General features: G+C 33.7%; 1 protein-coding gene across 1 annotated transcript in view; it reads left to right on the forward strand.

Moving 5' to 3' along the window:
* Window positions 1-5234: 5234 nt before the first annotated feature.
* The window catches only part of Dnah3 (dynein heavy chain 3, axonemal), a 389565-nt gene continuing 379804 nt past the window's right edge, over window positions 5235-14995 (forward strand). Inside the window, exons 1-2 of the mRNA XM_073981508.1 lie at window positions 5235-5432; window positions 5770-5957. Of these exons, the coding sequence (XP_073837609.1) occupies window positions 5288-5432; window positions 5770-5957 (333 nt within the window). The 5' untranslated portion in view covers window positions 5235-5287. The remainder of the gene's footprint in view (window positions 5433-5769; window positions 5958-14995) is intronic.

Below are 14995 nucleotides of genomic sequence, written 5' to 3' on the forward strand. Positions count from 1 at the left end.
CTGAATGCCTACATTAATACAGGTCAATTTTGTTGAAACGCATTTAAGTACTTCGTCAGTACAACTCAAATAAAAATAGAAAAGTGGGATGTACGCCAACCATTAATGGCTGAGATCCCCATCAGCCACCAACATTTCATAAGGATCCGATCAAAATTCCGACCTGTAGTGCGATTGCACAAAAAATGGAAAAAGGAATGCATTACTGACTATTGCGATATCTCTGTCGTTTGACCACCCTTGACAACCTACTTCACATCGTTGTTAAGGTGATATTTTTTACTTTCCTCGTCAGGTTCTGCTTTCGATATACCTCTTACAGAAGAGAGATATTCGCTTTGAAATAAAACGTTGACTTTTTCTCCAAATAAGTTTTTTGTCCATTCCGACCCTTGAATATTATCCGATCATCACCAAAATCAATAGGCTTCTGTAGAACCCCCATTAACCCCAAAAATTTCGTGACGATCCGATCGAAATTGCGACCTGTAGCGTGATTACAAAAAACTGAAAAAATGGGATGTCTTACCGACTATTGCGATATCTCCGTTATTTGACAACTTACGCCAACCTACACTGCATCATTGGAAAGATGGTATTTTCTACTTTCATTAGCATAGCTTTTGATTAGTTTTGCTTTTGATATACCCCATATAGAAGCGGAGATATTCGCATTGAAATAAAATGTTGACTTTTTCTCCAAATAAGTTTTTTGCCCATTCCGACCCCTGAATATTATCCGACCATCACCAAAATCAATGGGCTTCTTCATCTGTGTGACCCTCAGTAGGGTGATTTCCAAAAGAAATGGAAAAATGGGATATATTACCGACTACTGCGATATCTCAGTTAATTGGTCACCTACTCCGACCTAGTTTGCATCATTGTAAAGATGGGATCTTCTACTTTCATAGTCAGGCTTTGCTTTTTGAAAGTCCCCAACCAAAGCTGTAATATTCGTCATTATACCTAAAATCGCAAAAATGAAAATTTGGATTTAATTTGCGACTATTGTGATATCTTCGATGTTTGATCACCTACGAGAACCTACTTTACATCGTTAGAAAGGTGATATTTTCTACTTTAATTGTCAGGTTCTGCTTTTGGTATACCTCATATAGACGCTGAGATATTCGCTTTGGAAAAAAACGTTGTCTTTTTATCCAAATAAGTTTTTGCCCATTCCGACCTCTAAATATTATCCGACCCTCACCAAAATCAATAGGCTTCTTCCTCTTTGAGACCCCCATTAATCCTCAAGATTTCGTGACGATCCGATCAAAATTTCGATCTGTAGCGTGATTTCCAAAAAAAAAAATGGAAAAATGGGATGAATTACCAACTATTGCGATATCTCCGCTATTTGCTCACCTACGCCGACCTAGTTTGAATCATTGTAAAGGTAGAATCTTCTACTTTCATAGTCAGGCTTTGCTTTTGGAAAGTCCCCAGCCATAGCTGTGATGTGAAAAATGAAAATTTGGGTTTTATATGCGACTATTGTGATATCTTCGTTGTTTGATCACCTACGAAAACATACTTTACATCATTAGAAAGGTGATATTTTCTACTTTCATTGCCAGGTTTTGCTTTTGGTATACCCCATACAGAAGCTGAGATATTAGCTTTGGAAAAAACGTATTTTTATCCACATAAGTTTTTTGCCCATTCTGACCCCTGAATATTATCCGACCATAACCAAAATCAATACGCTTCTTCCCCTCCGGGACCCTCATCAGCACCCAAAATTTGGTGATGATCCGATCAAAATTGCGACCTGTAGCGTGATTACAAGGTTTAGATGGACAGACGGACAGACGGACGGACGGACGAACTGACGAACTGACGGACGGACACACATAGCCAGATCGACTCAGCTCGTCGATACATTCATTTTGGTATATATAAGTATGGGTCTACGACCATTATTTCGATGCGTTACAAACTTTGTGGCCAAAACCAACTTATAATACCCTCCCCACATAGTGGTGTAGGGTATAAATACTAAATCGCGGTTGGGATATAGTTTTGGATAAAAGGAAGTAATTTTAAAATAAAATCTTCTGAATAATGGTTTTCTACATTTTGATATCTAGAATTCCAAAATTCGGTTGGAATGTGGATACAATTTTCAAAATACCCATACCGTTCTAATAAAACATGGGCAGGAATTTAAAATGTAGGCCACTGTTGAAGTGTAGAGTTTTTTTTTTTTTGAAATTCGAACAAAACGTGTACGAGCAGTACTTGAAAGAAATTAAATATCAATTCAAATAGGTATTAGTACATCAAAATTTTCAGTGTTCTCCATATTTAATATTGTTTATTTTTATATTATTACTTTTCCGCTTACGAAGTAGCGGGCATTTTGCTAGTCATTAATAACAAGTGAGCCAAGGCTATAGTCGGGTCGGGGCCGACTATGTGATACCCTACACCACTACCCCTGTTAATAAGCTTTTGACTAATAAAATTCAAAATATTAAAATTGGGATAGCTTAGCGCTTTTGCTCTGAATGTCTTTATTAACACAGGTGAATTTTTTTGAAACGCATTTAAGTGCATCGACAGTACAACCCAAATAAAAAATGGAAAAGTGGGATGTATGCCAACCATCAATAGGCTTCTTTCCTTGTTAGACCCCCATCAACCCCAAAATTTCGTGAGGATCCGATCAAAATTTCGTAGTGTGATTGCACAAAAATGGCCTTTTTTCCAAATATTTTTTTTTCACATTCCGACCCCTGAATAATATCCGACCATTATCAAAAATCAAAAGGTTTTTCCTCTGTGGGACCCCCAATAACACCCAAAAATTTCGCGACGATCCAATTAAAATTGCGAACTGTAGCGTGATTTCCCATAAAGTGGAAAAATGGGATGTATTACCGACTATTGCGATATCTCCGTTATTTGGATACCTACGCCAACCTGCTTTACATCATTGTAATGATGGGATTTTTTACTTTCATTGTCAGACTTTGCTTTTGGAAAGTCCGGAACCAAAGCTGTGATATTCGTCATTATTATTAAAATCGCAAAAATGAAAAGTTGTGTTCTATTAGCGGCTTTTACGATATCTTCGTTATTTGACCACCTACGACAAACGTAACATCGTTGCAAAAGTGATATTTTCTACTTTCATCAGCAGGTTTTGCTTTTAATATACTCCTTTTAGAAGCAGAGATATTCGCTTTGAAATAAAACGTTGACTTTTTCTCCAAATAAGTTTTTTTGCCCATTCCGACCTCTGAATATTATCCGACCATCACCAAAATCAATAGGCTTCTTTCTCTGTAGGATCCCCTTTAGCCCCCAACGATTCGTGACGATCCGATTAAAATTGCGACCTGTAGCGTGATTACAAAAAAATGGGATGTATTGCCGACTATTGTGATATCTTCGTTATGTGGCCACCTACGCCAACCTACTTTGCATCACTGTAAGGATGGGATTTCTACTTTCATTTCAACCGAAGCTGTGATATTCGTCATTATTATTAAAATCGCAAAAATAAAAAGTTGGGTTCTATTAGCGGCTATTGCGATATATTCGTTGTTTGATCACCTACGAGAACCTACTTTACATCATTAGAAAGGCGATATTTTCTACTTTTATTGTCAGGTGTTGCTTTTGGTATACCTCATATAGAAGCTGAGATATTCGCTTTGGAAAAAAACGTTGTCTTTTTCTCCAAATAAGTTTTTTGCCCATTACGACCCCTAAATATTATCCAACCATCACCAAAATCAATAGGCTTCTTCATCTGTGTGACCCCCATTAACCCTCAAAATTTCGTGACGATCTGATCAAAATTGAGACCTGTAGCGTGATTTCCAAAAAAGTGGAAAAATGGGATGTATTACCTACTATTGCGATATCTCCGTTATTTGGTCACCTACGCCGACCTAGTTTACATCATTGTAAAGATGGGATCTTCTACTTTCACAGCCAGGCTTTGCTTTTGGACAGTCCCCAACCAAAGCTGTGATATTCGTCATTATAATTAAAATTGCAAAAATGAAAATTTGGGTTTTATTTGTGACTATTGTGATATCTTCGTTGTTTGATCACCTACGAGAACCTACTTTACATCACTAGAAAGGCGATATTTTCTACTTTTATTGTCAGGTTTTGCTTTTGGTATACCCCGTATAGAAGCTGAGATATTCGCTTTGGAAAAAACGTTGTCTTTTTATCCACATAAGTTTTTTGCCCATTCCGACCCCTAAATATTATCCGACCATCACCAAAATCAATAGGCTTCTTCCCCTCCGGGACCCCCATCAACATCCAAAATTTCGTGACGATCCGATCAAAATTGCGACCTGTAGCGTGATTACAAGGCTTAGATGGACAGACGGACTGACGGACGGACGGACTGACGGACGGACGGACACACATATCGACTCAGCACGTCGAGACATTCATTTTGGTATATATAAGTATGGGTCTACGACCATTATTTCGATGCGTTACAAACTTTTTGGCCAAAACCAACTTATAATACCCTCCCCACATAGTGGTGTAGGGTATAAAAATTGATTTTTAATACTAAATTGCGAAAATTGCACCCAGCCCATTGTGAATAATTTTCTGTTTTATAAAAAAATACAAAAAATCATTTTTTATATTTGGAGTAATATTAAAGATGTTATGAGTATATTTTGCATATGTAGGGTGATCCAACTAGAGGTTCCTAACTTTCTTAAAGAAAAAAAAAACATTGCAAATTCTAATTGAATGGTAAAAGTTTATTATCATTTGAAAAACATTTTTTGGCTTTTATTATTTTATGTTTATGACTATGAAATGTTGCTCGCGTCTACATCTTCGACGATATGTACCTAGAGTCATGTCTGGTTCTTCTTAAACTTTCATTATTGCGTCCTGCTTTCGTTGCGCTCCCTGCAGGCGTCCAAATTCTTCTTTCACTTTGCAAAGTCTGTTGATTATTTCGGATTTTGCACCATCGTTTGTTGCTACAGTGCTTTCTAAGTAGCTGAAGCTATCTATCTGGTGTTATTAATTCTCATCACTTTAGTTTTCTTGATGTTAATCTAAAGTCCAACATTGCGAGTCACCTCTGCAGGTCATCTAATTTTGAAAGCCTGTTGGATATCTTGTGAGAGAGAAGATACATACGTATTATCCGCATCAAGTCTTGGAGTTGTCGTGAAATATCCATGTTATGCCTAATCTACTTGATCTGTTTTTTTTCACTGTCAGATATGCTGGACGCACAGAACTACCGGATAACTTAAAAGTTCTCTTTAGAACTGTTGCTATGATGGTGCCTGATTATGCAATGATTGGCGAAATAACTTTGTACTCGAACGGATTTGATGAAGCACGTCAATTAGCCCAGAAAATTGTTCTTGCCTATAAACTGTGTTCTGAACAGCTATCATCACAATCGCATTATGACTATGGTAAGTTCAACAATACAATTAAAGCAATTATGGATAAATAGTTGTGAAATTTACAAAACCTTTCAACAAATATTATGACCAAACTACAAGCATTTTTTTGAAGTATGAATTGAGTATTATGTACTCTAAATACCAACGATATTTATTGGAATTATTTATTTCATCACAAATGCATAATTTCTATCAGGCTAACAACAAAACTGAAAATCCATTTTATTGATATACTACGTTATGCTGTAAATATTTATGTATATCTCGATACGCGGTACACACGTTGAGTTTGTGGCAATTAAAGTAAAACAGAAAAACCACTAATAGTTGAAATATTTCGTTCCAGGTATGCGTGCTGTAAAATCTGTACTGTTGGCATCGGCATCACTGCGTCGCTTGTATCCAGATTTACCAGAGGCTAAAATAGTTTTACGCGCCATTGTTGATGTGAATTTGCCGAAATTTTTGGAACAAGATGTTTCATTATTTGTTGGCATTTACAATGACCTTTTTCCAGGAACAGAGCTACCAATGGTAAGATATTTTCGCGTATAAATTTCTAAAAAATATTTTTGCCTACAAATATTCGTAGAACAAAAAATTTCAAACATTTAATATTTGCAATGGAAAAGATATTTTAATTCATTTAAAATGCAATGATGTGTCTTATATCCATACACTTAAACATTTTCTCAAATTTTAGAATCTGTAAAAGCATAACAGTGTATATTTAAATCAGAGCCAGGCGTACAACAAATAGTTACCGAGCAAACCATATTAGTAACTTGACCAAAAGTCATGAAAATTAAAAGTGTTGTTTATCGTTACATAAAACTATTTTAAAGGTTTTTTAGTTGATTTTATGTATATGCAATATTGCCACAAAGTATACACATTCAATAGAGAGAGAACACAATATTTTAGATGCAAGATTGAAATTTGGAAGAGAGTATAATATGTGAGTCCTTGGATGTTTAGAATTGAAAATGAATGAACCAACAGCATTGAAGAAATAACTAAACAATCTTTTAAATGAATATTAGGCAATTTGGGGTCTAAATCCCGCAGAGAATAGCTTTCGAAATATTTTCTATAATTCGAGGCTATAAACATCGTCAGTAATATGGATTATGGAAATCCTTTTAGTGGGAGAACCTCCATGCAAAAAGTGGTGAAAATAGATCCACGTTCGAACACAGGGATTACATTCACGGATATGTGGAATAGAGATATACAGAGTTTGGAGGATATAAACAGTTCGGCCCGAACATAACGCATTTTCTTCTTTAAAGTTCATATCCAGATATCACACACTAACTTCAGTAGTGGAATTCTGTAACCCATTTTTTTGTAATCGTTTTGAATGGGGTTTAAAGCCTTAAGACCTTTATATTCATTACAGAATTCCAAAACACTGACATGACATAAATAAGGAATTCAGTTTTAATGGAAGTTTCTCTCAAAAAGAGTGTTCAATCAATAAACGTTTAAATATTTCTTAGACAACTTATTAAAAAAGTAAATTTTCAGTAAAGATCCTTCAGAACAATGTACGTTTTCATTTGAAATTTCAAAAACAAAAATTATATTAGAGAAAAAAAAACGGACCCCTGAGTACGCCCCTGCCGTTGAGTAATAATATTAATCAGAGATGAACAAGAAGTGAGTATTGTTGTATATGCGTGTTTGGTCCCAGCAAACCAAATGTCGGATGTCCGATACATCTGAAAAATTTCGGAAGCAAAATCTTTCAGATTTCGTTCCCATTTCTTTTCGACTTGTAGGGGAATTTTTTTGGATTTCGGGGAGAAAGTCGGAAGCAAATTTCCCTTCGAATATACATATTGTATGTAAATTAGTTTTAATGACAGATATTAATAGGCCGCTCCTAAAACACTAAAAAAATTGTCATATTATAGAACACCGGCAGCGCTTCGCTACCCCTACTTAGATAAAATATAAGGGAATTGATTCTTCATATTAATTTTCGTAGTCGTCCTCTACACGTTCAAAGTTGTGTATGCAGCTTATGATATAATATTTTTGTATGTTACAGGAGATAACACCCCTCTGCAATCCTTTCGACTATAAGTATTCCTACGTAAATTTATTTTAACTTCGTATAACCGTACACTCTTAATTTATGATATTTGATATGTAGTTCAATATATTATGTATTTAAAAAAAAAATAAATATAATAAATTATTTATTTTTAAATCGCCCGAAAATATTGATGGGAGCTACGACTAAATCTGGACCGATTTTAATAGAATTCGGCAATTTTATTTATACTCCAAATTCCGTCACACGTCCAGGTTTCATTAAAATTGGTGTGTTATGATTATAAGATAAACAAGTAAAAAAGCATTAAGTTCGGCCGGGCCGAACTTTTCATACCCTCCACCATAAAATATTCATTCCTGTCCCCAACTTTAAGTGAGTACGTTAAAATGTCAGATAATGTACATAAAATGCTTCATTCGGGATGGGAGCCTTTAATGTCAAATAACTCTTAATTCGGTTAAAAAATTTAGCTAGAATCCTCAAAATATCGAAAATCGGTACATAACGTGGGAACTTCAAATGTCATCAACAGCTAGTTCGGAGGTATCTGGGCTATACGAAAATATGAACTTAAATGAACAATTTTTGTTGCAGAATTTTTGTTGACTTTTAAATTTCAAATTACAGAAAGTTCGTCCAAAAATAAAGCTAAGGTACGGAAAATCGGGAGGTTTGTTTTGGGGCTATACAAAAACATGGACCTACGTTCGGTTAAACATTTTAAGTAAAATCCTCAAAGTACCGAAAATCGGGAAGTATTGTTATATTGGGGCTATGTTGAAAATTGTTGATGCAGATGCGTGGTGACCACTACAACCTTCAAATGTCAAATTTCAGTTAGTTCTGTTAAAAATTGTAGCTAAAATGGCCAAATTACTGAAAATTGGGAGGTACCATTACATGGGAGCTATATCCGAACATGGACCTATGTTGACAATTTTTGATGGAGAGGTGTTGTGACCCCTAAAAACTTCAAATGTCAAATTACTGCTAGTTCGGTTTAATATTGTAGCTAAAATCATCAAATTACTGAAAATCGGGAGGTACCGTTATATGGGGGCTTTCTTGACAATTTTTGGTGGAGAGGTGTGGTGACCACTAAGAATTTCAAATGTCAAATGTTCAAATTACAGATAATTCGGTTAAAACTTGTTGGTAAAATTCTCAAAATACCTGAAATCGGGCGGTAACGTTATATGGGGTCTATTCCAAAACATGGACCTATGTCCACTAGTTATATAAGTTTATTGACATTTAAGAACCCTAAATGTCAATTGATAGCTAAATCGGTCTGAAAATGTAGATAAAAACGTCAAAATGTCGTAAATCGGGGGTACCGTTATATGGGGGCTATACCAACACGTGGACCTAGGTCCACAACTTTTGTTATATAAATTTAGTTACACTTAAGAACCCTAAATGTCAAATTATAGCTATATCGGTCTGAAAATGTAGCTAAAAACGTCAAAATACCGTAAATCGGGGGGTACCGTTATATGGGGGCTATACCAAAACGTGGACCTATGTCCACAAGTTTTGTCACATAAGTTTATTGACACTTAAGAACAATAAATGTCAAATTATAGCTAAATCGGTCTGAAAATGTAGCTACAAACGTCAAAATACCGCAAATCGGGGGGTACCGTTATATGGGGGCTATACCAAAACTATGTCCACAACTTTTGTTATATAAGTTTATTGACATTTAAGAACCCTAAATGCCAAATTATAGTTACATCGGTCTGAAAATGTAGCTAAAAACGTCAAAATACCGTAAATCGGGGGGTACCGTTATATGGGGGCTATACCAAAACGTGGACCTATGTCCACAAGTTTTGTCACATAAGTTTATTGACACTTAAGAACAATAAATGTCAAATTATAGCTAAATCGGTCTAAAAATGTTGCTAAAAACGTCAAAATACCGCAAATCGGGGGTACCGTTATATGGGGGCTATACCAAAACGTGGACCTATGTCCACAAGTTTTGTTATATATGTTTATTGGCACTTAAGAACCCTAAATGTCAAATTATAGCCAAATCGGTCTGAAAATGTAGCTAAAACCGTCAAAATACCGTAAATCGGGGGTACCGTTATAAGGGGTTATACCAAAACGTGGACCTATGTCCACAACTTTTGTTATATAAGTTTATTGACACTTAAGAACCCTAAATGTCAAATTATAGCTACATCGGTCTGAAAATGTAGCTAAAAACGTCAAAATACCGCAAATCGGGGGGTACCGTTATATGGGGGCTATACCAAAACGTGGACCTATGTCCACAACTTTTGTTATATAAGTTTATTGATACTTAAGAACCCTAAAAGTTAAATTATAGCTAAATCGGTCTGAAAATGTAGCTAAAAACGTCAAAATACCGTAAATCGGGGGGTGCCGTTATATGGGGGCTATACCAAAACGTGGACCGATATAGCCCATCATCGAACTTGACCTGCCTGCAAACAAAAGACGCATTTTCCCAAAATTTCAGCGTCCTATCTCCATTTTTGTGGATGCTAGAGTGATTACCACAGACGGACGGACGGACGGACGGACGGACGGACGTGCTCAGATCGACTTAGAATTTTACCCTGATCAAGAATATATATACTTTATATAAATGAGTATTTCAATGCGTTACAAACGGAAAAACAAACTTAATATACCCTCCATACTATGGTGGAGGGTATAAAAATACATGAAATCGGCCGAAGGTATACATATATAGGAGCCATATCGTCGGTGTCATGCTTAAGTGTTCCATACGCCATTTGCTCGTTTTGAGATAATCGCATTTTAATGTTTCGCATCACCACTTCGTTAAGCTGACTAAAGAAAATATTTATATTTTTGACTTGAATTACACTATGCAACACTGAAAATACAAACAACTTCTAGTATGCATTTTTTTGAAAGTACATATTTACAGGCATGTCACAGATTCCGATCGGAATGGTTTCAATTCCGTAATTTCATTTCGATCGTTTTTGTTTTAGTATTTAGTATAAATATGGCAACATTAAAGGAATTAAAAGAAACTAAACAATAACACATGATTAGAAAACAGTGTAGAAGTGGGAATTGTGAAAAAATTCTGTTGAAAGAAAGTTTGTTTGTGCGAAAATAAAGTTAATTTTTATTGGAATTTCAATTTTTCTATTGTTACTTTCATCGAGGCACAAAGTAATAAACGTAACATTGAAAAATACCTTGTTTGAGTTCTTTCTTCTTTTGCTTTCTTTTATCATTTATCATTCGTAATGCCAGATTATTTATTTTTTACAAATTTACAACAAAAAATGATGTGGCGATACTTTGTTAATAATTGGTTTCGTTGATTGAGAAATAATGAAAATGTGCGAATTTTTTGAATAAAATGATAAAAAATATGAAATTAAATGTGATTTTGTTTATAAAACAATATTTTTATTATTTCTAAGTGCTTTTGGAGTGTTTTAAAGTGACATGTTTCCAAAGAAATACAATTCCACTTGAGAAATCAAAAGTGGTTTCATTCCGAAAAAATTGTTCGTTTTTCGGTTTCTGAAGAAGCTAAATACGGAATCAATTCCACTTTCGATCGGAATTTGTTTCTGTGACATGCCTGTTAGTAGCGTTTTTCTTTTCCCGGACTTTCAATCTCCGGGAAATCGGGAAATATTTTTAAATCCCGGGAATTCCCGCTCAAATATACTATAATGATAAATCACAGTATAAAGGCAATTAAAAGGTATTATCGAAAATATACCTAAGTAAATTATAGCTCTTCAATTATAGCTCTTCAATTAGCTTACTGTTTATGGCTAAAATTTAAAAACAGAAAATAACAATCTTTGTGGACTTCTGAGCAAATAGGCAATTCATTTAAAAACATTTAAAACCACCTGTCTGGTAGACATCGGTCGATTATCACAATGTCGAGAAGAAAATAAAAACAAAAGAAAAATACCAAACTTCTTTGTGTTTTTTAAATTTGTTATTTCTTTTGAACTAAAGGACTCGATACATAAGGCATAGCTTTTTTTGCTTAAATCATTTCTGATAATAGAATAAAAAAGAGTCGAGCCAAATTCGAACTATGTAGCCTTTAAGAAATTTACCATAAATAATTTATGCAAAAAACCGAACTTTCATTTTTTTCCGATATTAGCTGTTTATTTAAAGCCTTCCCGTATACCACACAATTTTTATCAAAGCAACCTCTAGGACTAATGTAAACAAGAAGAAAACACGAGATTCTATGCCTCATCTCAGTATATATATGTATGTGTCCGGGTTGAATCTACTCCGGTTCCGAAATGTTGAAAGCAATGTCTATATATGGTTGGACAGTAAGCCCACATGATTACTATAATAATTGATAATGTAAGATCTATCAAGTTTACTATCAAAATAGTCTAACTGGTCGACTTAGTAAAGATGTTGTTTTAATGTGTGTATATATTTTAAATTCAAACCTGCAATAAATTCAGATATTTCGAAGTGGAACTTCTTGAAAATTTTTTCAATAGAACTATAACGAATGTAGTAATTTTAATTTAAAGACAAAAAATTAAATATTGAAAAATATTTGCAATTTATGTTTGAATATATTCTGTTTACAGTCCGTTTTTAGTATATAAAATTTCCCGGGAATTCCCGGGATTAGCAGCTGGATTGCGGGAGTGAAAAAAATGAGCGGGAAATACGCTAATATTTAGACTACAAAAACCCTAGTAGGGTTTTGTTCTGTCAGATCCAGTTCGGATTTTATGGCCTCTTCTAAACCGGGCTAAATCTAAACATTTTTGCGTTTATCAGGCCTTTATCTCAGTAACGAATAGGAATTTGGCCTTGCTGTCTTTAGCAATATTGTAGCCCTAAACTAGTAGAACACATAAGAAAAACTCCATCTAAAGTTCTCAACAGTTCTTTAGAAATTCTGAAACTCTAAAATGCTTACTTAATGTTGTTTCAGCGGTATTTTGCATCATATATTTTACAACACGTATTTCAAACACAGTTCACATCAACAGTTTATTCGGATTTCACTACATTATTGACATTTTTATTAAATCGTTGTTGAAAAATGTACTGAAAACATAGGCATGTACTGCATAGAGGCATTTTACAACAATGACATGTTCTGAAGAGTTGTGTATTACATTCCAGGGAATATTTTTCCAAAAGATAATATTAAAAAAAAAAATTAACGGTTTTGGAGATACGAAATGTATAAAAATTGTGGAATTTTTGCATATATTTTGAAATTTGAGGCAATGTATGTAGTTTTTCGAGTTCATTATTTCTCCAAATATTTTATACTTGTCCTTATATACAAATTTGCTCCAAAGGTCAGAAGAAGATTCGCATTGGTTTCAGAGATATAGCCCCGAATTTCTTTAAAAACTCAATATTTAACCATGTTTAGATGGGGCCATAAAATCCGAGCTGGATCTGACACAACAAAACCCAACTAGGGATTCTTGTTGTTTAAGTCTGTACTTTCAAAAAATCCTCAGTTTGAATTGTTTGCTCAATATCACCTTAAAAATGTTGCACACTGTTATTAATAATAGTATATAGAACATATTTGCAAAAACATAGATGAATACCTATTGAAACGTAAGAGATAAAGAGAGTTTTTTAAAATAGAATTTTTGCCGATTTGTTCCAATCCACACTTATGACACAAATGTGAAATATTGAACAACATATGGAACAAAGTGACAAAAAAAAAATACCATCTTTACCTCAATAAATTAACTACTTCTAAACGAAAATCAAAGTTCTGATTTTTGACATTTTTGAAATTTCATAGCTGAAAACTAGAGCAAATGGCCAAAAAAGTCGAATACTGTAAAATTTATATGCAAAGATATACTCATAACTTCTTTAATATTGATCGATTTTGAACAAATCTTTTTTTCTGTATGTTTTATTGTTTTGTTAGCTATTTAGTAAAAACTAGAAAAAATATGCACAGTGGGCTTGGATGCAATTTTCGCGATTTAATATTAAACTGCGATCAATTATAAAAATGTTAAGTCCTCTTTGGTAGTGGGATTTGAACGACTACTTTTTTCCTAATTTTTAGAATTTGTCAATAAAATTTTTCCTTTCTATTTTACCAACAAAATACAAAATTAAGTTATTTAACATTTGTTTTCTTCTTTTGTTTAGAAATGCATTTATCTTAAACTTTATAAACACGTTTTCATTTTGCGATTTTAAGAATGATCTAGCAATTATTGTACCAGTATTAGTTGGTATTACTGAATTAAGTTTTTATGTACCCGCGATAGGTTTAGCCATTCCATATTTCAACTCCAAATCCTCTTTCGTATATAAATAATTACCTTCTGAAAAAATCACTAATATAAAATAGATTATTCGGCTCGGATGTCCAGTCATATAATTCCCGAGCTGTATATCGTCACCATAAATAACCGAAGACGGAACCCACATGAAAATCGAAATTCGTTTTTTGATGGAATCTGATACATAAAGCTAAAATACATGCTTTGACACAATTTCATTCTATTAAGAAATGGCTTTTCGGAAAATGGGATAAAATTGCAGATGTTGTTGTAATGACACTTCCCAAAACCAAGTGTTTTCGCGGTTTTAGTTTCATTACGTATACCCTTGGTACATGATTGATAATATTCCAAATACTCGCCATCATAAGATTGGTATTCTATAAAACAGTTTTTCATTTTATAACGTTTTTTTCTTCTCCTGTAAAGTTTTGATTTTGTGGGTAACGTCTTCGGGCATTTATGGTGACGATATATTTGATCATCAATTCAGTTAGTTTATTGTTCGGCTGGTACAATAATTGATAATCTATTCTCAAAATCGAAAAATGACGCAGTTTTTAAGAAGTTTAAGATAAATTTTTAAATAAAACAACAAAGCAAATGATAAAAATTTTAATTTTATATTCGAAACCCACTACCAAATAGGTCATAAATTGTTTGTAATTGATCATGGTATAATACCTTGATAAAAATTCAATTTAATTATTAAATCGCAAAAATTGCATGTAAGCCAACTGCCAAATATTTTTATATCTTCTATAAAATATAAAAAGTTTTTTCAAATCGGACCAATATTAAATAAGTTATGAGTATTTCTTTGCATATAGTTTATACAGAAGCCGACATTTTCAAAGCGCGATATCTCAAAAAAAAAAAATCAGAAAATATACTAAAATATTTTGCTGACGAACGAAATCACCACACCAAAAAAAAAAGGTAATCGCCTCGTTTTGAAAAAAATGTCCAATTCCACTCATAAATCCCTATATATGTACATTAGGGATATAACTTTTTGCACTTTTTTGCAAATATCAAAAATACCACCACATAGCCGTGTAGAGCATGAAAAACTATTATGAAAAAAGGTGTAATTTTTTCTCTATCGCGAAAAAAGTTTCCGCACCAAATGCATTGAAGTTCAGTAATGCATTTTTTAATTTTAGCTGTTATGACAACATATTTGCTTTTAATTAAATTTTTTA

Source organism: Musca autumnalis, unplaced genomic scaffold, assembly GCF_047663935.1.
Source record: "Musca autumnalis isolate F117 unplaced genomic scaffold, ASM4766393v1 scaffold_4, whole genome shotgun sequence".
Lineage (NCBI taxonomy): Eukaryota > Metazoa > Arthropoda > Insecta > Diptera > Muscidae > Musca > Musca autumnalis.